We start from the raw sequence: 22,645 nt of genomic DNA, 5'->3' as shown, positions 1-22,645 counted from the left end.
GATTAATCCTGTTATTAAACCCATCCAGTGATATTTTAAAATTCTAGATTTTGTATTTTTCATTTCTAAAATTTCCTATTTGGTTCTTTTAAAATATTTTATTTTTTTTCCTACCTCTCCATTCATGAGAACCTATTTTTCATGACCTCATTGAATGTAGTTGCAATGAATGCTTTTTTTTTTTTTTTTTGCAATAGCTGCTTTAAAATCCTTGTCTGATAATTCTAATAACTAACTTACCTTGGCATTGGCCTCAGTCGATCTTTTTCCCTTGAGGATGGATCAGTTTCCTGGCTTTCCCTGTGTCCAGTAGTTTTGTATTTTCTCATGAACATTGTGACTATTATGTTGCATAGACACTGCATTCTGTTATATACCTATGAAGACTATTGCTGCTTTTGTACTGGCAGGCCGTGAACTTGGTTAGACTTTAATTGTGAACTCTGCCACTCCTGACATAGGCAGAGGTCAGTCTTGGCCCATTTTTCATCTTTGGCTAAGCTGGTTCTAGTCTGCTTTGCACACGCATGATTCAGGGGTCAGCAAGAGGGTTAGGTAGAGTTCATACAGAATTTGGGGGTCTCCTTTCCTGGCTCTCTCCTTTCCAGAGTTCTCCATTCATTCTCTGATTATTCTGGGCTCTGTCTTCTGGCACATTCGGCCAGAAAAATATTGGGATTACTGCTGAAGTCTGAGCACTCACACCACTGTGGTCACACCTTGGCTGTCTTCAGGGCAAAGCCACACACAAGAGAGATCCACTCCATGTTGGCATCTTCCTCCAAGTATCAATTTCCCTCCAGGATGACTTTTGTTCATTCCCCAGGGCCCTTGAGGAATTGGTTTTTCACATTTTATCCAGAACTTTTCAGTTGTTGTCTGCGGATGAGACCTTTTTAAGTTACTTACTCCTCTACTGACTTCTGTAAGTTGATTCTTATACCTGGAAGCCTTGCTGAATTCGGTACAGTCACACCATGAAAATAATGCAGGTTCAATTTCAGACCACTGCAATAAAGCGAGTCATAATCTTTTCACTTGGGGAGGGTCTCATATTCAATTTGTAAAAAAACACAGCATCCGTTAAGTGCAATAAAAGGAGGCATGCCTGTGTTAATTAGTATTTGGTTTGACTATATGTCAAACGCAGACTATAGAAACCCAGAAAAGGTCAGAGGCGAGACAGCTGTATATACTCAGTTCAGCAAACAGAAATCTCTGCAGGTATGTAACGGAGAGACATGTTCCACACAGGGAATTCCTGTTCATAAAATCATCTGAGAAGTTGGAGAGGAAGTGAGAGAGCTGCCAGGGACTCTGGCTTCAAGGTCACATCGTGAAGGCTGCTATCCGAAGTTAGGCACTGGTGTCCAGTCAGCACAGAGATGCATGTTGTCTACCCTGATGGCCAGTGGCCACAACAGCAGGAAGGTGGCTTCTTCCTCTGGTCCGTAAGACAGCCAGTGCTGGAGCAGGTGGGCTCCCATTGGCCCCACTGTCATGGAGGGCAGTGCTGTGCACTCTCTGGAGCTGGCCCAGTTGAATTTGTCTCCCCCAACTCCTGGGCTCTTGCAGCCTCCCATCCAACCACTTCACCCCACTTTATTTCACACCATAATGCCGTGAGCCCAAAACTCACTCAAAAGAAGCCACACTGTGGTCAACGCTCTGGGAGTCGTATCCTGGCTGAGCGGCCACTACCCAGAACCTACTGACATCGGGCTTAGTGGGGTGGCCCGCAGGGACCCTGTCATGGCACTACTGGGATACCACACCCTGGCTATGCTGTGTAGTGTTGGCCACTCACTAAGCCTCAGTTTCTACACCTGAGAAGCGGGAGAGTAAGGGCCTGTGAAGCAAGGCCTTGGCTCCCAATACATGCCTGGTACATGACCATCAGCCCGCCTGGAGCTCCCACCCACACCCACCAAGGGAAGGGCGAAAGCAGCTCTCCACCCCACACCCCTCCTCTCCTGGCGGCTCCTCCGCAGGGTCCCCACCCACACATTCCTGGAGCGTGAGCAGTGCTGCTCCCAGCTCCACCGGTGAGACCTCATCTGCTTCCCTGACAGACTTGAGAGGCTGCTGGACTCTAGACCACCCACCTCCCAATTGAGGAAACCGAGGCAGAGGAGGCTCAGGTTTGGTTCACCACTCTAGAACATCAGAGTCACTGGGGTCAGGGCCTAACTGGACCCTGGGTGGGGGGGGCTAGGGACACCAGGGATTTTTTCTCAGGGGTCTCCTGTTACCCAGCCCAGTGTCCAGGCTCATAAGGACCTGGGAGAGTAAGGACCCACGGATTCATATGTGTGGGGTGCGGGGTGGACAGTGGCCCAGTCAAGCTCTGGGTTATGCTCATGGGTATGCCTGGGGAGGTGAGGGCAGGGACATCTCTGTCAGCCCTTTCTGGCACCTCCAGCCAAGCAGCACTGGGTGGGACCAGGGATGAGGCCGAGGCTGGTACTGGGACCCACCTGGGAGGGGGCTCTGGTCAGTCCCAAAAAAAGCAGGCTGGGGGGAGGTGTGTCAGCCTCTGCCTCTGCCCTCATAGATGCTCCCTCCCTAGTTCTCAATGCATTTGGGGAGCAGTGAGGACCTTACCCTACCTCCCGTGCTCAACTCAGAGGGCGTTGCCCTCAGGGTCAGCTCTACCCTAGCACCAGCTGCTCCTGACAGGCCGTGTGATGCTGGGCTGGCTGCACAGCATCTTTGTATCTGAGTCCTGTCCTAAACCCATAATCCACTCCCCTGCCTGCCCTCACCAGAGAGGCCTGAAGTTGGTAGGGAATGTGGTCTGACTTCATTTTCCATCACTTGAGGGCCATACCTTAGGGGCTGGGGTGGGAGATTCTGTAGGTGGGTGGGACAGGTGGAGCAGGAGAGAGTCTCAGCTAGTGTCCTGTAACCAAGCACCTGCCAGAGGCTAAGAGTTCATGAGTCTCAGGCTGTAGGGAGGAGCTGGCCATTCCTTCTTTACAGACACAGCCACCTCTACCTCACACTTCACTTTGAGGAGCTTGTGGTCCACTGAGACATCAGACCCCACTGGGGGAATAAAAGGGAATGGCTGTTGCTCTGGTAGCAGGGGCAAGGAGTGACAGCCTCTCTCTGTGGCCAGGCTCCATGCCCAGGGTCCTGGACAGGGCCTGCCCTCACTGGAACCCCTAAACTGTCTTATGACTGTTTTTACGTCACACATAAATATACATGCTCTAGACTGGCCAAAACACCGTGACTCCTACAGGTGGCACTCCAGACAGTTTGGAAGCTGTAGCCCTAAGACAGCGAGGTGTCTCTGTGGCCCTAAGCTGGTCTTGCGGGGGAGGATGCTAGTATCAAGGTCCACAGTGGCCTGCAGAGAGGCTCCCAGGGAGTCCCAACCTGGGGTGCTAGAGGCCTCTGGTTACATGGAGCTGGGTGGGGGCTGAGGGAAGCTGCAGGGGGAGGCACAGCTCTTGCTTGGCCCCACCCACTGCCCATTTTCTGGTTTGGTTTTCTCCCACCTCCTCCGGGGCCTTGCCACTCCTCAGGACACTCCCTGCAGGCCACCTCTTTGCCCAGCTGAAAGGGGAAGGTTTGGGGGAGGGGATGGCTCCTCTATACCAGGCCACAGGCAGCCTCCCCCTCTGGGCCTCCCTGGGAGGGACAAGTGTAGAAGTTGGCTTGATCTCCTGCAGGCCCCAGCGACCCTGGGACAACCCATCCCACCTACTTCCCCACCCCACACTGTCCACCAAGGCCCCTGGACCTCACTCCAGAAAGCACATGGAGATTTCTCACCCCCACAAGAATTCTCACCGCCCACTGCCCCACCCAAGGGGCTGGCAGGTGGGAAGGGGTGTCACCCTCTGGCATCCACTCAGGCTTCTGTTTGGAGAGGGACCTCAGAAGGGAAACCAGGAGGTGGGCCCTGGCTTGTCCACTGGGCAGGGCCCTGAGTTTGCACAAAGCCCAGCACCTGTGGCAGGGTGTGGAGGGGGAGGACGGCCACGCCCCAGATTGAGGGTGCCGTTCAGCATTATCCCCGGCCCTGAACTGCTCAGTCCCCCTGATACGAATGTGGAAACTGAGGACAGCTCAAGCCAGAGGTGGCCCTGCCTCCTCGTACTAAACTCTCTCACCCTGCCCTGCCCTGCACTGTGGGGGGAGGGGAAGGTGCCACCTGCCAGCTGCCTGCCTAGGCTCTCACAACTGGGGGCCAGGCTGACTCAGACCCCACATCCACTGGCAGGAGGGGCTGGTTTTCCGAAGGGGGCGGGCCAGGCTTGCTGGATGGTCCTGAGATCAGGGCTGGATGCTGCACAGACACTGCTGTGGGGGTGAGAAGTTCCACCTGGAGCCTCTCTGGGGCTCTGAAACCCCTGTGCTAGCTGGGGGCAGGGGCGTGCGTGGGGGGGGATGGCAGGTACATCCAAGTGGTTGTCCTCCACAGACCATGGCCTTGTGGAGTGCTCAACGCCCCCTGGGATCCTGCAAGACCCTCAGCCTCCTGTTCCTGCTTCTCAGCTTCGGTGAGTAATGGGGGTGGGCTGCTACAAAGGGCTGGAATGAGAGAGAGTTGGAGGGCAGCCAAGGGTTCTTAGGAAAGGCTCTACCTGCCCCACGCCTCCTACTCCATCTGTAGACGGTGCCCCCTCATCCTCGGCAGGGGCTTCGAGTCCCAGCAGTTGTCCCAAATCTCGGCAGGTGTTCTGAGTTCAGGCAAGTGTCTTGAATCTAGGCAGATGCCTGAGTTCCAGGCAGTCATCCATGCCTCCTCCTGCAGTGCCCTACAGGATTGGAGGCTAAACCAGGGCAGTGACGTGATGGGGGCTCAGGCCAAATTGAGGGTGTCTGGTGGGAAAGTTGTCCGACTTCCCTGAGCAGTGAGGTCCCAGGAGGAGGATGTGGGAAGCCAGGGCTCCCCGATGGGGTACAAACCCTGGCCTGGGGTGTGGTGAGCTGTGACATCATGGGGTCCAGGGGCCTAACCCTTTCTTTTCAAACCTGTGGGGTGTATTTGGGGCTGGGAGGTCAGGGAGGGGCCGGCTTTGCCTCCTTCCTCCCTAGGATAGGGCCTGCAGCAGGCACATCAAAGGCCCCCTGCCTTGTATCCCTGCCCTGCAGAGTGGGTGCTACTCTCCAGGGCCCAGACTGCAGACACAGGACAGGTAAGGAACCTCTAGGGAGACAGAGGAAGGTTTTCTGGCCCTTGGTCGGGGTCCTTGGGCGCTGGGCCATGCATGGCTCAGCCAAAGTTCTACTCTGTCCTTAGGGAGTCATGATGCCGTGGCTGCAACGCACCTCCCAGGACCTGTCCTGGCAGCGGTCCGAGCCGACCATCATCTTCCCAAGGGCACTGCAGGTCACAGAGAGTGAGCACAGGGCCCAGCCCCAACGGTGTCAGGGAACCTAGGGTGAGGGGCTGACACTGTGGGGTCTCACCTGCCGGCACTGTGGCTCTTCCTGGCTGCTCAGTTTGTTCAGTTGTGACAGCAACCTTGGAGAGTGGACAAAATCATCCCAATTTGCCAGTGGGTAAACTGAGGCCTGGAGAGGGTCAAGCATTGCCTAGGGTCTCAGCATGGGCGTGGGAGGAAGAAGAGGTTGACTGGAGAAGCTCAGCTCCTGACCCCCTGCCTGCCCCTGTAGAGAAGGCCTGCCCCTCTGGGAAGGAGACCCATGTGGTGGATGAAAACCTCGCATTCTATGAGGAATGGGAGCTGGAAGCCTGTGTGGACGGGGCCCTGCTGGCTGAGCAGATGGACCGGGTGAATGCGATTCCCTTCACCTACCAGCAGCTTGACATTTTTAAGCACAAATTGGATGAGGTAGTTCATGACTTGGGCTCCCACCTGCCTGCTGTGCCGCAGCCTTCCCCAGCCACTTGAGGAGTGGTTGTGGCCCTCATGGTCATTTCTCCTGGCAGTTCTACCCACAGGGGTATCCCGAGTCCCTGATCCAGCACCTGAATTACTTCTTCCTTGAGGTCACCCCCCATGACATCCACAAGTGGAACGTGACATCCCTGGAGACTGTGAAATCTCTGCTTAAAGTCAGCAAAGGGCGCAAAATGGATGCTCAGGTGACCACCTGTTGGGAGGGGAGCACATGGTATGAGGTTGTGCAGGCCTACGGGGTAAACACAGGATGTGAGGTTGTGCAGGCCTGGGGAATACTTCTCTCCCTGCCCCAAGGCATCTCACTGGCCTCCTCCCACAGGTGGCTGCCCTGATTGCCCGCTATCTGGTGGGAGGTGGCCAGCTAGATAAGGCCACCCTGGACACTCTGGCCAGCTTCCATCCTACCTACCTCTGCTTCCTCAGTCCTGAGCAGCTGAGCTCTGTGCAACAAGATGCGGTCTGGTGAGTCCCCGGGGGTCTATGGGTATGGTGGGTGTGCTGTTCTCTGAGCTCACTGCCTGGCTCCACCCTACCTCCCCAGGACGGCTATGCCCCAGGACCTGGTCTCCTGCCACCCACTGCAGATGGATATACTCTATTCCAAGGCCCGCATCGCCTTCCAGAACATGAGCGGGTCCGAATACTTTGCGAGGATCAAGCCATTCCTGGGTGAGCCAAGAGGACATGGGGGCAGGATGCCTGAGGTTCTCATGGTGCAGCCAGGTTCTCACCTCCCTGGACTGCAGGCTGCTAGTGTGATGAGGTCAGGGTGCCCTCCACTCCTCCAAGCATATATAGGCTGAGGCCCTGTGAGTTCTGACCAATGCTCAGGCACTTGGCCACCTCCAGCCTCCCCGCTAAGGTGGAGGGTCAAGTGGTTAACAGGCAAACTGGGGCCCAGAATTCCTTAGGAAAAGAGAATCTCGGTAAAGGAAGTGAGATTCTTGTAGCCTATGGTCCGAGGACGAGACTGGGTGGAGGGGGGGTGTTGTGAGGTCTCACACTTAGGCTCCTCTCCCCGGGCACAGCTGGGGCCTCCACGGAGGACCTGCGGGCTCTCGTTCCGCAGAACATAAGCATGGACATAGCCACATTCAAGACGCTGCGGAAAGAGGTCTTGCTGGTACGGCATCAACAGGGGCGGGGACATTTGGGGGCGGGGCCACGGGGGAGGGCGTGTCCGTGGGTGAGCCGGGCGGTGAGAGCAGGACTACGGATAGGGCGGGGTCTTGGGAGAGGCCCCTGTTAAGCCAGAGCCGGCTCCAAAGTCTGGAGGTGCTGAGGTAGGGTCTGTGGGCAGGGAAGCACGGGGTAGCTTGGACATAGTGGAGTCCAACTGCCCTTTGGAGAGAGGCAGGGAGACCCTGACTGCCGCCTGGGGGCTCTGGCAGCCACTGACCATTGCCGAGGTGCGAAAACTTCTGGGTCCAAACCTGGCGGAGCTGAAGGTGGAGGAGGGGAATAGCCCCGTGCGGGACTGGATCTTCCGGCAGCGGCAGATTGACCTGGACAGCCTGGGGCTGGGGCTCCACGGTGGCATCCCCAATGGATACCTGGTCCTAGACCTCAACTTCAGAGGTGGGCTGGGGTGGCCACTGAGTGGGGCTGGGGCAGAGCGAGGTGTAGGGTCTAAGTCACCCCTCTCTATGCAGAGGCCCTCTCCGGGAGCCCCCACCTCCTTGGACCTGGACCTGTGCTCACTGTGATCCCGACTCTGCTCTTGGCTTTGATCCTGAACTGAGCCCGCTGCCACTGAGGACTGGGCCCTGCTGTGGAGACCCTGCCTGGTGACAGCAGGCCTGGGTTATTCCTGCCGCACCCAGGGGACTGGAGCTCAATAAAAGAGAACCTGTTCCCCCTCCCCAGAGGTGACCTGTGGTTATTCTGGGGACAGAGTAGGAGGCCCTGATGGCTGTGGTGTTCTGAGTGGGCAGGGCTAAGGGCTGTGACCCTATGGACATGGGTCTCTGAGTTGCAGCCTCTCCTCTTTGTACTTGGAAAGGGGGGTGCAGGGCAGGGACTCCAGGCGTGGGGTAGAATGGGAGACTTCGGGGCCTTCCTGATACTGTTCCATTGCCTGGTCTCTCCTGAGGCCAGGCCAACAAACCCAGGGTGTCTTCTGGTGATACTGACTTCCCAGGAGATGGCGGACGAGAGTCCTGTTCCTGGATAAGAAAGTCTCTGTACCCCTCCTCTGGCCCAGAGCAAAGGGTCACAGGCAGGAAAATCACCTTGTCCTTTATTCAAATTAATTAGCAAAGTAACTGCCACGAAGACCCCCTCTTCAGCCCCAGTTCTTTGTCCTGAAGGAGGCCAGAGGGCCAGGGCAGCATCTCAGCTGGCTGAAACTCTGCCCAGGCCCTCAGTCCAGCTCCATGTCCTGGAGCTGGGTGTGGGTGGGGACCAGCCCTGCAGGCCCCTAGGATGTGAGACATAGCTAGGTTCCCTGGGCCTGGGGCTTGCACCGAGGCCTGAACTGGTGTCCAGCTCCACCTACCAGCCCCAGTTTTCCTGCATGTGGTGCTGGAACAGTGCCGTGTTCGGGGGCCATGGTGCAGGTGCCCCATGAGCAGTCCCAACTGGACCCCAGGGTACTTCGATACAGCAACCACAGGAGGCTGGAGGGCAAGCCCATAGCAATTGGCAGGTACCCCAGGTGGGCTGGTGGGCTGCCTGTAGGTGGAACATGGAGGGAGCACCCATCAGTCTTGGCTGAGCATCAACATTCCACATTGTCTCCTGGGCAGCCCCTCCGGGCTCAAGGATCATACCATCCCTTCGGGTTGGGAAGACCAGTGAGGATCCTCATGTGCTGCCACTCTTCTGGACCCTAACAGGGATCTCAAAGCTGCCCCCACCCCCTACTTTATGCAGATCATAGTGTTTTGGAGAAGGTGATTGTGTCCTTTAATAATTCAGCAGACTATATAGGGTGAAGCCAGTGTCACTCAAATGTCACCCGAGGAGCCAAAGTAAAAGAGTTGGCCCACAGTATGAGACTGGGCACAAGTAGCAGTTTGGATTCCACAGAGGCCCTAGGCAGACAGGGCCAATCACAGGCAGGGAAAACCCACCAAGGGGAAGGGCTGGGTGTGGGGCCGTACCTGAGGTAGGGGCATCATTCCCAGGCCTGCCCGAGGTGGTGGCTGGATGGGGCACCCAGGGGGTGGTGTTGGGAGTCCCAGTAGTCAAATGGGCTGAGCTGGTGGGGTTGGTGGGGCTGATGGGGTCTTTGTCCAGGCGTAGCTCATCCAGGGTCGACCTGTTCTTGCTGTGGAGCCAGGAGATGATGATTGGGTGGCTGCGTGCTTTCTGCAGGTCCACCACATTCTGGCCCAGCAGCATTATCACGTTGTCGACACTTAGGTTCTGCAAAGGAGGCAAGGGGGTCATGGGGGGAGGGACAGAGGGTCCTGCAGCAGCCTAGCTTTGGGGCTGAGGGTAGTGCTTACCGGAGGAGTGAGCACGGGGCTAAGAACTGGCAGAACCAGCCTGGAGAAGTGATCTGAGGTCCACACTGTCTGCACACCTCTAACTTCGGGGTGCCTGTGGACCTGTGGCCCAGGGCTCCCCTGGCTTGGCCAGTCTGCCTCAGTCCCCTCTCCCCAGGGCTCACCTGCAGCACTTGGGGGTTCAGGTTGGTGAAGGTGTCAATGTCCATGGAGATGTTAGCCTGGGCCAGGTGCTGCAGGTCCTCCACTGGGGCACCACCTGAGGGCTGGGAACTAGTGAGAAGGGGAGGGATGAGGGCTTCTGGAGGAGGGGTGTTGGAACACAGGGTGGGGTCTCACCGAGATAGGGGCGTATGAAGTGGTAGTAGGTGTCCATGGTCCTGATGCTGCTGAAGGCTTCTCGGGCTCTGGTGTAGAGTATGTCCTTCCGTCTCTGAGGGCAGGAGGAGATGTCCAGGGCCCCGGCCAGTCTGGAGAGGGGTGAAGCTTATGGGCAGGCTGGGAACCCCTTGTCCTCTGGGTAGCCAGGCCTGGGCCTCTCTCCCCTACCCACAGCTGTCCCCTTGCTCTCTGTACTGGGCTGATAGTGTCTCCTCATAACTTATGTCCACCCAAAACCTGAGAATGTGACCTTATTTGGAAATAGGGTCTTTCCTAATTGTAGGTGTCAATCAGGTAAGATGAGGTCCTACTGATTTAGGGTGGGCCCTAAATCTAATGACTGGTGTCATAAGAAGAAGGAAATTTAGACTCAGACACTAGGGGAGACAGCCATGTGGTGATAGAGACAGAGACAGGGTGATGAGGCCACAAGCCAAGGAAGGCCAAGGATTGCCGGCAATGCTGGAAGCTAGGAGAAGCAGGAAGGAGACTCTGCTATGGGTTTCAGGGGAAGCCTGGCCCTGCTGACACTGAATTCCAGACTTCAGGCCTCCAGACTGTGAGAGGGTACATTTCTGTTTTTTTTAAAACACTCAGTTTGAGGTACTTTGTTTAGGCAGCCATAGGAAACTAACATACCTGTGGTTATGTTAGTTTCCTAGACCCCCTCCTGAGCCTCAGTCTCCCCCTCTAATCCTTGGTAAGAAGTAGAGCTGCCCCCGAGGTGTGATAGGTATGTCGCTAGGTGGGCTCACCGGAACTCCGAGGGCTGGATGGCCTGGATCTGCTGGGGACTCATCCAGCAGAGGCGGGAGCCCCCAATGGCCACAAGCAGGGCACTCGTGATGTTGCCTTTGTGGTCCAGGAATTTCTGCAGGATGGCCTGGGAGCAGGGCCGGGGTCAGTGGGGCTGGGTTGGTGGGACAGGGTCAGTGGCCACCCCCCAGCCCAGTCAACCCTCTTTTCATCACTCTGCCCAACCCCCGCTGCCCTCACCTCCGTCTGGTTCTCCAGGGCCACGTCCGAGGCCAGCAGGGCCATGACTGTGTCCCTGGATGTGATGTTCCACAGGCCAATCTCTGTGCGAGAGTAGAGGTAGACCAGCGAGGTGATGAGCTGCAGCTGCTCCTCTGGGATGCCACTCGGGTAGATCTGAGGTGGGCAAGGGTGTCAGGACCCGTTGCCCAGCACCCACTGCCCACTCGCTTCCACCTGGTCCTTGGCACACCTGAGCCAGCTTGGCTTTGATGACACGCTTAGGAAGTGGGTGCTGCAGCAGAGGGTCCAGGCTGGCCCTGAGCACACGGCTGCCCAGGCAGGACTCAAGCTGCAAGCAGTCGTAGTGCACCAAGAAGAGGTCATCCTGCAGCGTGGCTGCTGTGATGTTGCCGTGGGTGCAGGGCCTCCCTGTGGCTGGGAGTGGGATGGAGTTGATGATCCTGCTACTCAGCTGTGGCCCGAGTTGACAACTATTGCTGACTTCGGGCCCCACTCCACTCCTAACCTTGACCCACCCTTGATTCTCTACCCAAGCGTGACCCCTAGCCAAGAACTTAGCCCAGAGCAGACTTAGTCATGACTGACCTTGACCTCGACTCCATGCCTGACCCTGGCCCCAAAGTCCAGCCCCACTTCTTCTGACAAGCCCAGGCTGGATGCAGATCCATGGGCCAAGCTCAGGAGGTCCAGCAGCAGTAGGGCTGTGTCTTGGGTGCTCCTACCCTGGGGTCACGAGTCCAGAGCAGGAGAGGTGCAGTGTCCCCAGGCCATAGTGGCCAGACTCACCTGTGCCCCGCTTGGGCCGTGAGGACATCAACTTGGCTTTCAGGAAGCTAGTGACAAAGCGCCTGGCATCATGCTGGCTGAGTGTCCCTGCCCTGAATGCAGCCACCATACTGCCAAAGAAATCCAGGCCTATGGCCTGGTCACGAGGACTGGAGACTCCACACCCTGGGGCCGTCCAGTCCCTTCTCCCTCCCCGCAAGTAGAAACCCTGTGATAGGAGCTACTGGGAACACCACTCGGGTGTTGAGGTGGCCATACGACCAACGCTCAGGCCTGGACAGGCTGGTAGAGGGTCGGCTGTATGCTCCTCTCTATGTTCAGGGCCAGCTCAACCCTCCACCCCATCCCAGGACACTGTCCTACCTCCTGCACCTGCATCCACAAGCTGGGGCTGATGTAGGTGGCCAGGGGTCCCAGAGACTTCAGCCCCTCTAGGTTCCAAGAGCTAGGGGGCCTGGTGTGTGGGAAGGGATTGTTGTGTCAGGTCTGGAGCAGCACGCCAGCCCCTGGAAGCCTGTTGCCCTTCCCTGAGCACACAGTTCCCAGAGCCTGCTCTTCTGGGGACATTTCATCTACCCAGAAGAGACTCTCCACCCAGGTTCTGGGGCAGGGGAATCGAGGGGCCCAGCAGGTATTGGCAGCACCCCCAAATCTGTGCCCCAAAGGCTGCAAGGTCAGAGTGGGGCTGTGAGCTAGGTCAGAAGTTGGGGGTCAGCAGGGCTGTGGAATAGAGACCTCCTGGACCCAAACTCCAGGCTGCCTCCTGTCTCATTTCCAGAAGGAAGGCCTGGGCAGAGGCGATGGGCCCCTCCCACCCACCCGAGCATGGTCCTCCCGCTGGCCAGCAGTTTGTTGAGGGCAGCCTGCTGGGCAGGGGTCAGGCGGGGGCAGCGCTGCAGGTTCTGTAGCACGTGGGGGTCCGAGGCCACAATGATGGATGCATCCATGTCACACACCAGGATTCCAAGGAGCAGTAGGTCAGAGGCACTGAGCCAAGGGTGGCGCCCTCCCTACAGGACAGCAGATTAGCAAGAGCCTGGCCCCATGGCCCACCCGCTCGTCCTGTCCCATCCGAGGGGCCTACCAGGCAGGCCAAGGCTGAGTGCTGCAGGGCGGCCCTCTGGTCAGGCAGGTTGGCCAGCAGTTCTGTGTCCCCCTGAGCTGCACGGCGGGTGAAGGCCCGGCAGTCGGCTTCCCTCACCTGTGCCAGGCTGCGGGCAGGCGGGGTGCTGTCGGGAAGGCAGGGCCAGCCAGGGGTCCCAGAGACCCAGAGGAGGCATGCTCAGCCCGCTGGCCAGATGCTGGGTGGGAGTGGGAGGCACTCACTTATAGAAGAGCAACAGGTCTGGTGGGTGGAGTGCGAAGTCGCCCTGGAGGCCGTGCTGGGTGGCCAAGTTGGCAAGACAGCTGAGCTGGGCAGGGCGTATGGTGTGTCACTCCCTTGCCCAGCCCCCTCAGTGTGGGGCCCTTGCCTGAGCCCCCTTCCGTCCACCCCCGTGTCCACTCTATTTCCTCCTCCCACCTGCCCATTCTGCGTCACCTGGACTTCATTGTCTTCCTCTTCCTGCCTCAACTTCCACATCAGAACGGCTTCAGAACGGGTCAAACCCAGGCTAAACAGTACTCCTCCCCACCCCCAGCATTCAGGCCCTCTGCTCGCCCCCAGCCCTATTGTGCCAGGGTGGCTCATCCCAATGCCACTCCTGCCCAGACTTCTTGTCTGGCTTGGCCTCCTTTGGGGTGGTTTCGAATTGATTACTAGCTTTATACTAACTTTATAATGAGACAGAATTATAGCTTTCCTTCCTTTCCTCTCTCCCTCCCTCCTTTCCTCTCTTCCTCCCTCCTTTTCTTCCTCCCTTTCTTCCTTTCCTCAAGCTCAAGGCAGTCCATGCTTGGGTCAGCTGTGAGTCGAGGTGAGCTCAGTTGGTCCCTTTCATAGCTCAGGGGAGAGGCCAGGAGGCTGGAAGATCCACCCCAGGGGCCCAAGCACCCTTCTCAAGGGGCACCATGTGCCAGATGGAGGCAGGAAGGGGCCAGCACAGGCCAGGTGGGCAAACCCTCACCCAACCAAGAACAGGAGGCTAGGGTCTGCGGGAGACTGGCTAAAAAGTCCTGGAAATGATCCAAAGCAGGCCACAATGGAGAACCACCTAAGGAGGGACCCCTGACTTCTGTCACCTCGGGGTCAGCCTAAGAGATGCCTCTTAGGTGGCTGTGAAGTTGGTAAGTTGGCCTATAAACAACCATATGCAGTGTCTCCAGCATAGCCCCCATGTTCCAGGTGAGCTCATTCTGTGTCCCAGCCATACAATCCTGGCCCTTGCTGGCCTGTGTCCTCTGCTGAGAATGCCCTCCCTTCCTACCCATCTGCAGGGCTTACTCCCTCGAGACTGCCCTTGCCCTTAGACCCCAGCCCAATAGTGCCAACTGAGGCGGCTTACCTGCCAGGCTTTGAGGAGAACCTGCTGTGATGCCATCCTCCTGATCAGAGCCGAAAGCTGGTCCCGGGACAGCTGATTGGCTGGCTGGCACCAGAAGTCTTGCAGGAGGGAGGTGCTGGCATTGGGCAGAAGGAGGAGGGTACTGAGGGGTAGCACTGGGGGTGGGAGGGGCAGCCCAGACTGCAGCATGAAGGATGGAGGTCAGAATCCCAACACCAAAGGAGTGAGACACGGGAAGTGTGGCTGGCAGGGTCTTGCCAGAGGCAAGACTCCTACTTTACTCCCTCAGTCACTCCCTTACTTCCTCCCTTACTCTGCCTGTGAGCATCCACTTCGGGCTTTAAGCTATGAAGAAGGGTGGCCCCTGTCCAGAAGCTAGGTCTCTGCTTCCTTTGGAGGCCGATCCCAGTGATGGCTGAGGGTTTGGAAGAGATGTGGCTTGGGCACCTTCTGAGTGGCTTCAGCCAGTTCTGTCTCCTCACTGAGCCTTTCTCATGGTATGAGTCTAATAAAATCTGTGCATAGGGAGGGTCTTATGGGACTTTAGTCTGAGCCCAGCTGGTCCAACTTGGGCCTCCAGCCCTGCCTAGTTAGTCAACTGATTAATCAATTGATTGATGGCTGATCGGTGACCTCCAACCCCCAGGGAAAAAGAAGACAGCCAAGTCTAAGCAAGAGACCCCCCAGAAAGTACACGGAAAGAAAGCAGAGTCTGTTTGGGGCTTGAGAGGGCAGTAAAGCCTCAGGGCAGAAGGAAGGGACCATGAGGACTCGGGATGAACAGTCATCAGCAGTGATTGCCTGCCAGGCCAAGGGGAACAGTGAGAGCAGTGTGGGGCTCAGGAGGGACCCCAGCCAGCTGTGATGGCCTGGGGACCCAGTCATCTGGACATGACTGATGCAGGACACTAGATGCTCTGGGCCATCTCAGGGCAAGGTGAATGAGTGATCTGGGCAGGCAGAGCCAGGCCCTCCACGTCAGAGCTGGGAGGCTGTGGCCCTGCCATAGCCACTCCTGAGCCACTGTGGGCAGACCATGGAGGTGCTCCCTCCTTCCCATTTACCCCTCTCCCCCAGGCCTATCAGGAAATCAGCTGCAGGAAATGTGGTTTGTGGACTCAGAGCCTAGAAGAGGGGCTGGCACTCACGTGGCCCACACGTTGGCCCTGCTGGCATCCAGCCCTCCCTGGGAGAAGCCCTCAGCCTGGGGACGAGAGCAGTGGGCAGTAAGCCACATGAAGAGGATGAGGCCCAGGCTCACCAGGGCACCTGGAACAGAACAAGTCAGTAAGCAGCTGCCAGCTGCCTACCAGCACCATCTCAGGGCTGAGCCCTGTCTGGGAGTGAGCATATGAGTGGAAATGTCCAGCGTGGGTCTGCCCAGGGCTCCCTGTGTCCCACGTGGGTCTATGACTACCCCGACACAGACACCGCAGAAGCCATGTGGTCACCTGTGTGTGGCAGCCGGGGTCCAAGTATGGTGTGTGTGTTTGCGTGTGTGTCTGACCAGGTGAACATGCATGTGATAGTGTGTCTAACTCTATATATGCCTGACACTGTATGTGTGTTCCTAAAGGTACACACATGTGATATACACACGTGTGGTGGCATGTACATGCCTGTAATGGTGTGCATGCCCAACACACTACATATGTACGCATATGTGATGGTGTGTATGCATGTGTAGCTGGTGGTATGTGTCTTTTTGTGTTTCTGGAAGCACGTGCACACATATGTGATGGCTTGTGTGTGTGCCTATCAGTGTCCACATATGTGTAATGACATGTATATGTGTTGAAAGCGTGTAACCATGTACATGCACCCAGCTAGTATGCATGAATGCAAACTCCTTCTACCTCCATCCCTATGGTCCTGTCCTTACAGTTTGAGTCCTGAGACCCCCAAGCAGAGGGCCTGGGGTCAATCACCACCTCCTCCTGAGCCCCTTCTAGCTATGGCCTTCCTTGTCCTGCCTTGTCCTCACCAGGACCCCCCATATCCAGTGCCTTGCCTGCCCTCCTCCTTCCCTTCCTTGACCCCCATCCAGCTAGAGATGGGGTACACTGGGGCAGGATGCCTAAGTGCAGGCTCGGGAGGACTCGGTGGCTGGAATGCGAGCACCCTCCACATTTGCTGTGATTCCGCAGGTCATGCCGCCCCAGGGAAGCCCTTCCATGAGGGGAGTCATCTCACCTGCTCTTGGGCCCATGGCTGTGTGGTGTGCACGTTCTGGCAGGAAGGTATTGGGGAAATGGGCAATGGGTCCGAGACAAGCTGGAGAGGAAATAGGAGCTGACAAGGCCATCCCCACTGCCTCTCCCCACCAGCCTCGGCCAAGGCGCACAGACAAGGGTGCTGTTCAGAATCACATAGGCTGGGCATTGTACAGGGCGGGTGACCTGAACCTGGCTGCAGCGTTGTCTCTCTGTCTTTGGGGAGGGGCATAGCCTAACAAACAATGAGTCTTTGGAAGAAAAGAGCCTTTGGAACAAAAGAGCCCACCAGAGGGGGTGCCAGACTTTTCTTATCACAGGTCAGGGCTCAGGTGATCTGCAGGCTGTGGCTCAGGCTGTAGAGTCTCCAATGAACAGATCTCTAGACAGTTATGGGGCATGGGGCAGCGGTGAGTCCCCATACGCAGTTGCGGGAGAGGCTTGCTAGTTTTCCAATCTGCCCAGGTGTGGCCGTGGCTTCATCCCCAGATCTGGGTGGCTCAGGCAGCTCTCTGCTCCTCTCTGAGCCTAAGATCTGGCCCCAGGCACAACCCACACTGCAGCTCTCTTGGGCAGCTCTGGCCATGGTGGAGACCAAAACTGTGAAGCCTGGTCCTAGGAGGTGAGGGGCATCAGGAAACTGACCCATGCTGCCCACTCCTGGGCACAGCCTTGCACAATCTGGCAGCTTTGGGCACCTGTGAGCCTCTGAACTCCACAGGGCCCTTGATGAAGACAAGGAGGTTACTGCTCCATGCAGGGAGCAAAATGAAGTCTCCGTGGGGCTTGGCTACATGTATGGGGCTGCAGAGGCCAGACCTAAAGCCTAGGCCCTATGGATTTAGCTGGTGGTGGCCCCCAACCTGGCCCCAACCCCTCACCTGAACCCAAAGACCTTCTGCAGTAGAGGCTGGTGCTCCGGGGCTAGGTGGCAGCCGTCAGATGCAAGGGGTTGTAGATCAGGTGCCAGGTGCTCCAGACATTAGAGGTGCCAGCCTATCAAGTATATCAGCCCCTGCAGCTGAGCCCCTGGGCACAGCGGTGGTTCAGGGTGGGGGCACCAGTCTTCTTGCTCTCCTCCATGCCTTTCCCAGCACCCTGCCCGTGAAGCCACCCACTCCTGCAGTGACACCCGCCAGGTAGACGTATAGGGGAGGGGCTGGAGCTGTGCCAGGCGACGCTGTTGTGTTGGCCCTTGGGGCCCCAGCACAGCGGGCACCTGCTCCCCAGTCCCCGGGGGAGTGGAAGGCTGAGCGCTTGGTTGGTAGCTGCCCAGCATAACCCCTTCCCACTGGGGGTTCCATGCCTCAAGTGTTGCGTGTATTCATATACATGTACCCTTGCCTTCATTGTGTGTGCCAGTGTCTGCATGTGTACACAGGTGCCTATACACATCTATGTGTATGTGTGATGCCTGTTGCACACTGCATGGATATTAGGCACATGTGGACTCAATACGATATCTGGGTTTAGTGACGTGTGTCACTAAATGTTTCAAATTTGCGGGTACTAGAGCAGAGCCAGGTATGTTTACTCACACACCTGTGTGCTGGGGACAGGGAGGGTGTGTGGGCACCAGGGGGCAGCCTTAATGGTGGCGAGTGTACCACACATGCTGGGGGGCCTACAGGGCCCAGGATGGGGCCAATCCACCAGGCAGGCCTTGGGGGCCAAGTAGGAAGGATGACTGCAGGAAGGACATTCCGACCTACCCATGAAAGCTTCTCTCCCGGCTGAAATGGACAGGGAGATGCCCCATGCTGACCCATGCTGACCCCTGACTTCCCTAGGCTCCAACTTTCACCACCTCCTAGGAGGGGCCTTAAGCCCCCACAGCCCAAGTTTAGCCTCTGGACGACCGTCATTCATACCACAGGGCAATATGTGCCCAATGAGCTGGCCTCATGGCCAAGTAGAGGCACTGACCTGGACCTGGGGACCAATGGCTGGAGGGACCAGCTGAGGATCACTCCTGGCTCCTGCACAGACCCCCATGGGAGTCCAGGTTTGGGCCAAGAACTTGCTAGGGCTCTGGACACTGAGGAGTTTTGGGGGAGGGGGATGACATGTGCTGGTGGGGTTTCCACTCATCCCAGGGCTGGAGACTCCCACAGGCCAGACAGAGTGGGAGCAGGAATCAGCCAGTGAGTGCAGGACACATACTGGCCTGCCCACCATGGGCTTTGCCTCTCGGGCAGCCCTAGGCCCAGGCTGGACAAATGACCACAGTGATAGAGTAATCGCTAGGCTGTAGAGCCACACTCAGCCCCGGATCTTCCACACGCTGCCTCATTGAATCGGCCCCACCCACGGCATAGCCAAGATGTCCAGATGAGGAAACTCAGGCCAAGAGGCTGAGCAACTTGCCTGCGGTCACGCAAATGGGGAGGGGTATCAGACCCTACAGCCTGGTGGTCGGGCACCTGTGTGTGGGATGTGGGGGGGCTGGGGGCAGCGGCAGAGGGGAGGTTAGGTAGGTCTCAGCAGGGAGGTGATACGCCTCGAGGTAGAGGGTTCAGGGAGCGTGAGAACTGGAAAAAGCAGGGTGCACCTGGACAGGGCCTGTCCATGCTATTCCACTGCACCCCCCACGCCGGTCATGTTTGGCACACCACAGCAACCACCTGACCATGTGAGCAACAGGAGGTCAGTCCCTTCTGCTACAGATGAGGAAACAAGAGGTACCGAGCAGGAGCTGGGACTGAGCAGGAGCTGGGACTTGGTCTCTACAGAGGCCCCATGGAGGTTGCCTCCAGCTCCATCTCAGCTGAGATTCTGCAGTGATCACAGGTTGGCCCAGCCCAGAAGTCCCACAACAGGACCTATCTTTTTCAGTTGGAGAGAAGGGGTTTGGCCCAGCTCAGTGCAGGAACATGGCACCTGACTGGCTAGTGACCTAGGTGACAGCCCTCTTTTGGTGTGGTGGTGATGATGGGGGGCAGTGGCTCTATGAGGGACCCTAGTGAGATCAGATGAATGCTCTAGTGCTTTTGGCTGGGAGGGCTCGGGGTCTTTCAGCTTCTCCCTAACCAGGGTAGCCGGGTGCTCATTGTATGGAGGGCAGGGGGCGAGGACAGGTCAGCAGCCAGGCCCATGAGGTCTGCCCAGTGCAGGGACTGAGGGAGTCTGGGTGTGCTCCACAACCCCAACGTCAGAATCACTCATAGCTGTTCGCAGAGTTAGTCACTAAACCTTTTTATTCCAAGTCCTAAAGTCCAACTGTACTTGGAGTGATGTGAATGTGTTGTAGAGAAAGGAGGAGGCAGGGGTCAGGTTGCCTTTGCTCCCAGGCTGAGGTCTGATGGCCTGTGGCTGTGTGGGAGGATGCTGAAGAGCTGCACATATGTCAGGCCTGAGGGGACGGCCTAGACCCACCCCCGTGTGTGATGATCAGGATGCTGGTGGGGAGGGAAGCCCATGGGCATTGTCCAGCAAAAGCCAAGGCACAAGGCAGGCAGGACCAGCCAGGCAGGGGACAAGTCAGGGTCTGCAAGTGGAGAGGACTCAGCTAGACTGAGGTAATGGCACAGATAGTCTGAATAGAGTGAGGAGCAGGGTGCTCTAAGGAATGAACTGGGGGACCAGAAGCCCACCCATGTCCTCTTCCAGGGCAACACTGGCCAAGTCTACGAAATGGGCTTTGGGAGCGAAGCTTTGGAGTCAGAAAGGGTTTCTGGAGGACAGGCAAGCCTTGGTTTTCCCCGGAGGGCTGGTCCCACAGCCCTGAGCCCTTCATCCTCCAGAATCAAAGCTGCCTGGCTCCCCCTGCTGGCCCTACTGGCCCCTCCTCAGGCCTGGCCACTACAGCCAATGTGGAACCTCAGTCCTCTTCCACTGGCACACCCCTGCCTTAGGATGGGCTTAGAGCTCTGACCCACAGCCCCCATCTGCCTGGGTGCCCCAGCCTGTACGCCACTCCCACACTCTCAGTTGTCCGGCTCCAGTGTCCACTCTGACAGCCACTGAAGGCATGAGGCACGCTGTGCCTCTGTCTCAGGGGGCTTGGCAGGGGGTGGTGGAGGCTGGCCTGGCCCAGGCAGGGACATGGAGGGGCTGCAGGGCCTGGGGTCCCCTTCTGTGGGCTCAGGGTCAGGGGCAGCCCGTAGGACCTGGACAAGCTGGTCCAGAGGCTGCACCAGGGTGTGGGGGCTCCAGCAGGCATCAAGGGTGGGCAGGAAGGGGTCCGGTGTGCGGGCCTCCACACACTCAGCCTGCGTGGGGATCCGCAGGTAGAAGGCGTGCAGCATCATGCGGAATGGTTGGTCCTCCCTGCCTGAGGCCTGCCCGTAGGTCAGGTCGCCCACAATGGGGTGACCAAGGGCACTGCAGTGCACGCGAAGCTGGTGCGTCCGGCCTATATGGGAGAGGGGACCAGTCAAGAGAAGGCACCACTCCATGATCACCCCCCACCATTCACATCACACCTGGCATTGTTCCCTGCTGCCGCCTTGGGAACAGCAGCCCTCCATGTTTCCTGCTACAGACAGAACATTAGAGCTCAGAAAAGGAGTCAACTTCTGGGGTCACCTCTGGTGAAGGCAGGGCCAGGGTGGTACTCAGTCCACTGGAGAACCCAGGCCAGCTTTCCCACTGCCCTCACATCCAGGCCAGTGAGACCCTGTGTGAGGCAAGAACCACAGGACCGGGGGGTCGAGTATGTGGCAGAGAATCAGCTTTGCCAGCGATGGTTCGGTGGCTCTGGGCAGGCTACTCTGCCTCTGTGCCTCAGTTTCCTCTCCTACGTAACACAGATGCTGCAGTGCACTATGAAAGGAAATGCTGATGCTAGGCATCCATCACAATGGGGGCAGGATACTGTCAGCAGGCAGTGAGGGGCCAGGGCAGCTTCCCAGCCTCTTGCTCCTGAACGTACCTGTGAGGGGCTGCAGCAGCACTTTGGACACGGGGTCACCTGCATACAGCCCATGTTCCAGGACGACGAGCTCCGTGAGGCTTGGTTTCGGGTTCTCACAGCCTGGGTGGAGAAAGGCAGGCTGTGAGGGTTGGCCAGGCCAGCCCTGAGCCGTGGGACTCCAGTCCAACCCAGTATAAGTCAGCTGCCCAGATTGGCCTCACCCACCCAAGGTCCCCTCTCTATGAAATATGCCCCAAAGCCCCTGCCCCCTGGCCCACTGTACCGTGGGTGCCCTCGATGCACATGGTGTGGGCCCGACCCTCTGTGTTGTTCCTGCCGATGGCATAGCTGATGGTCATCCGGCTTTCCTGTACATGTCCCCGAACCTGCCGGGCAGGGGAGCCCACTGACACTCAAGGCCTGCCAAAGTGGGCTAAACAATGGAGTCCCCATGGCTCCAGGACAAGCCAGGACTTACCAAGGCCAGGTAAGCCTTGGTGACTCGCCGCTCCTTGAAGCACTTGTAAGCGCTGCCTGCAGCTGCCTTGTTCAGGGCCACACAGAGTGCCCCGCTGGTAGAGAAGTCCAGCTGGTGGCAAAACCTGGCATGGAACAGAAGGTTAGCAGTGGCTAGGTTGGGGGCAGCCACTTCCCTCCAATGGAGGCTACCGTGAGCTACTTGTGCTGCACTTCCACATACATAGATACCTGAACCCATAGTAAGTGTCTGGGTCAGCCAGCTCAGGGAAGCGATGCCGAAGCTGCTTTTGGAGGGTTAGTGTCTCCCTCCACGTCTTGCTGTCAATACGCACATCCCAGTGCTTGTTCACCACCAGGAAGTCACGGCTCCGGTACACAATGGACAGGTTCTCCATGCTGCCTGGCTCCATGACAAGGGCCTATAATGCAGGGCAAGCATGTAGAGTGGAGGTTGTGGGGTGACCAGCCAACATCCGGGTCCTGCCCAACTGGGGTGGACAACTTGGGGTTGACCCAAGGTCTGAAGCCACCCATGCTGTATGTCAGGCAAGTAGGTGCACCTACTGTGTGCCTGCACCCAATGGACTCCTTACTACCTTCACCCCTAAACCAGGCTTGAGAGTATCAGTGGAAATAGGGGTGTGGCCAAGGTCAGGAGAACCAATGTTGCTCTGACTGTGGGGCAGTCCTGCCCAGACCCAGGCCTTGGGCTAAGCAGTCTTGCTCTCCAGCCCGTTCCCACCAACCCTTCCCGACAGATCAGGAACAGGCAATAGAGGACTCTTCTAGAGCGGGGAGGGGGCAAGGACAGGGGCTTCTATGCCCCCACGGCCTGGGGCGGGGGGCAGGTCAGCTGGGTGCAGGAGTGGGGAGCGCTAGGTTCAGGGATGGAGTGGAGTCCACTTTCGCCCCCACTCCTCTGGCAGACACCCTTTCCTCCGCCTCCCCTCCGAGGAAGCTCCCACCTCTGGCATGTGATGGGCACAAGCTGAGGAGTTCTGGGCAGATCCCGGCTAAGAGCCCCTCCCGCGCCCCCGCCCACTCCGGAACCCACCTGCAGTCAGGCCGCGCCGTCCGGGCCCCCAGTACCGATGTCTGGTCTTAGATCCAGCCCCCGCGTCCCCGCGCCAACATGACCTACGACCCCGGA

The 22,645-nt window shown here is 57.7% G+C and overlaps 3 protein-coding genes across 4 annotated transcripts; 1 reads left to right on the top strand and 2 right to left on the bottom strand.

The window, feature by feature from the left end:
- The first annotated feature begins 2,042 nt into the window (after positions 1-2,042).
- LOC102881208 (mesothelin) lies at positions 2,043-7,744 on the top strand. The gene is made up of 11 exons (XM_015591003.2): positions 2,043-2,141; positions 4,436-4,514; positions 5,110-5,153; positions 5,258-5,357; positions 5,635-5,813; positions 5,912-6,067; positions 6,205-6,347; positions 6,427-6,554; positions 6,914-7,008; positions 7,277-7,463; positions 7,538-7,744. Exons 2-11 carry the CDS (start codon positions 4,439-4,441, stop codon positions 7,624-7,626), a joined length of 1,197 nt encoding a protein of 398 aa, XP_015446489.1. The 5' UTR covers positions 2,043-2,141; positions 4,436-4,438; the 3' UTR covers positions 7,627-7,744.
- Positions 7,745-8,247: 503 nt separating this feature from the next.
- On the bottom strand, positions 8,248-16,156 carry LOC102880942 (mesothelin-like protein). Its single transcript, XM_006914212.1, has 16 exons — positions 16,141-16,156; positions 15,096-15,216; positions 13,948-14,089; positions 12,830-12,915; positions 12,588-12,714; positions 12,323-12,513; positions 11,867-11,957; positions 11,504-11,639; positions 10,947-11,125; positions 10,715-10,870; positions 10,474-10,601; positions 9,677-9,807; positions 9,502-9,596; positions 8,990-9,254; positions 8,383-8,558; positions 8,248-8,304 (listed from the first exon to the last, which is right to left on the bottom strand). Exons 1-16 carry the CDS (start codon positions 16,154-16,156, stop codon positions 8,248-8,250), a joined length of 2,097 nt encoding a protein of 698 aa, XP_006914274.1.
- Positions 16,157-19,339: 3,183 nt separating this feature from the next.
- RPUSD1 (RNA pseudouridylate synthase domain containing 1) lies at positions 19,340-22,645 on the bottom strand. 2 transcript variants are annotated; one of them, XM_006913999.3, is made up of 6 exons: positions 22,550-22,645; positions 21,724-21,914; positions 21,494-21,617; positions 21,299-21,401; positions 21,034-21,135; positions 19,340-20,514 (listed from the first exon to the last, which is right to left on the bottom strand). In XM_006913999.3, the coding sequence occupies exons 2-6, from the start codon at positions 21,903-21,905 to the stop codon at positions 20,087-20,089; spliced, it is 939 nt and encodes a 312-aa protein (XP_006914061.1). In that variant the 5' UTR covers positions 21,906-21,914; positions 22,550-22,645; the 3' UTR covers positions 19,340-20,086. The 2 variants fall into 2 exon arrangements, with proteins under 2 accessions (XP_006914061.1, XP_024904224.1); XM_025048456.1 differs by lacking the exon at positions 21,299-21,401 and having other exon boundaries at positions 20,314-20,514.

The sequence above is a fragment of the Pteropus alecto genome, unplaced genomic scaffold (assembly GCF_000325575.1).
Source record: "Pteropus alecto unplaced genomic scaffold, ASM32557v1 scaffold44, whole genome shotgun sequence".
In the NCBI taxonomy this organism is placed as follows: Eukaryota; Metazoa; Chordata; class Mammalia; order Chiroptera; family Pteropodidae; genus Pteropus; species Pteropus alecto.
The sequence above is the reverse complement of the archived record's forward strand: the minus strand, read 5'-3'. Positions and strand labels throughout refer to the sequence as shown.

What these genes read in the sequence shown, in the direction of transcription:
- LOC102881208 (XM_015591003.2), top strand. Translation starts at nt 4,439, where the DNA reads ATGGCCTTGTGGAGTGCTCAACGCCCCCTGGGATCCTGCAAGACCCTC. An exon ending in TTAAGCACAAATTGGATGAG is followed by an intron (nt 5,814 to 5,911) that starts GTAGTTCATGAC and finishes TTCTCCTGGCAG; the next exon opens with TTCTACCCACAGGGGTATCC. An exon ending in TGCGGAAAGAGGTCTTGCTG is followed by an intron (nt 7,009 to 7,276) that starts GTACGGCATCAA and finishes GGGCTCTGGCAG; the next exon opens with CCACTGACCATTGCCGAGGT.
- RPUSD1 (XM_006913999.3), bottom strand. Translation starts at nt 21,905, where the DNA reads ATGGAGCCAGGCAGCATGGAGAACCTGTCCATTGTGTACCGGAGCCGT. An exon ending in GACACTTACTATGGGTTCAG is followed by an intron (nt 21,618 to 21,723) that starts GTATCTATGTAT and finishes GTTCCATGCCAG; the next exon opens with GTTTTGCCACCAGCTGGACT. An exon ending in GTGCATCGAGGGCACCCACG is followed by an intron (nt 21,136 to 21,298) that starts GTACAGTGGGCC and finishes TTCTCCACCCAG; the next exon opens with GCTGTGAGAACCCGAAACCA.
- LOC102880942 (XM_006914212.1), bottom strand. An exon ending in ACGGCCCAAGCGGGGCACAG is followed by an intron (nt 11,126 to 11,503) that starts GTGAGTCTGGCC and finishes TCCCAGCCACAG; the next exon opens with GGAGGCCCTGCACCCACGGC. An exon ending in TCAAAGCCAAGCTGGCTCAG is followed by an intron (nt 10,871 to 10,946) that starts GTGTGCCAAGGA and finishes TGCCCACCTCAG; the next exon opens with ATCTACCCGAGTGGCATCCC.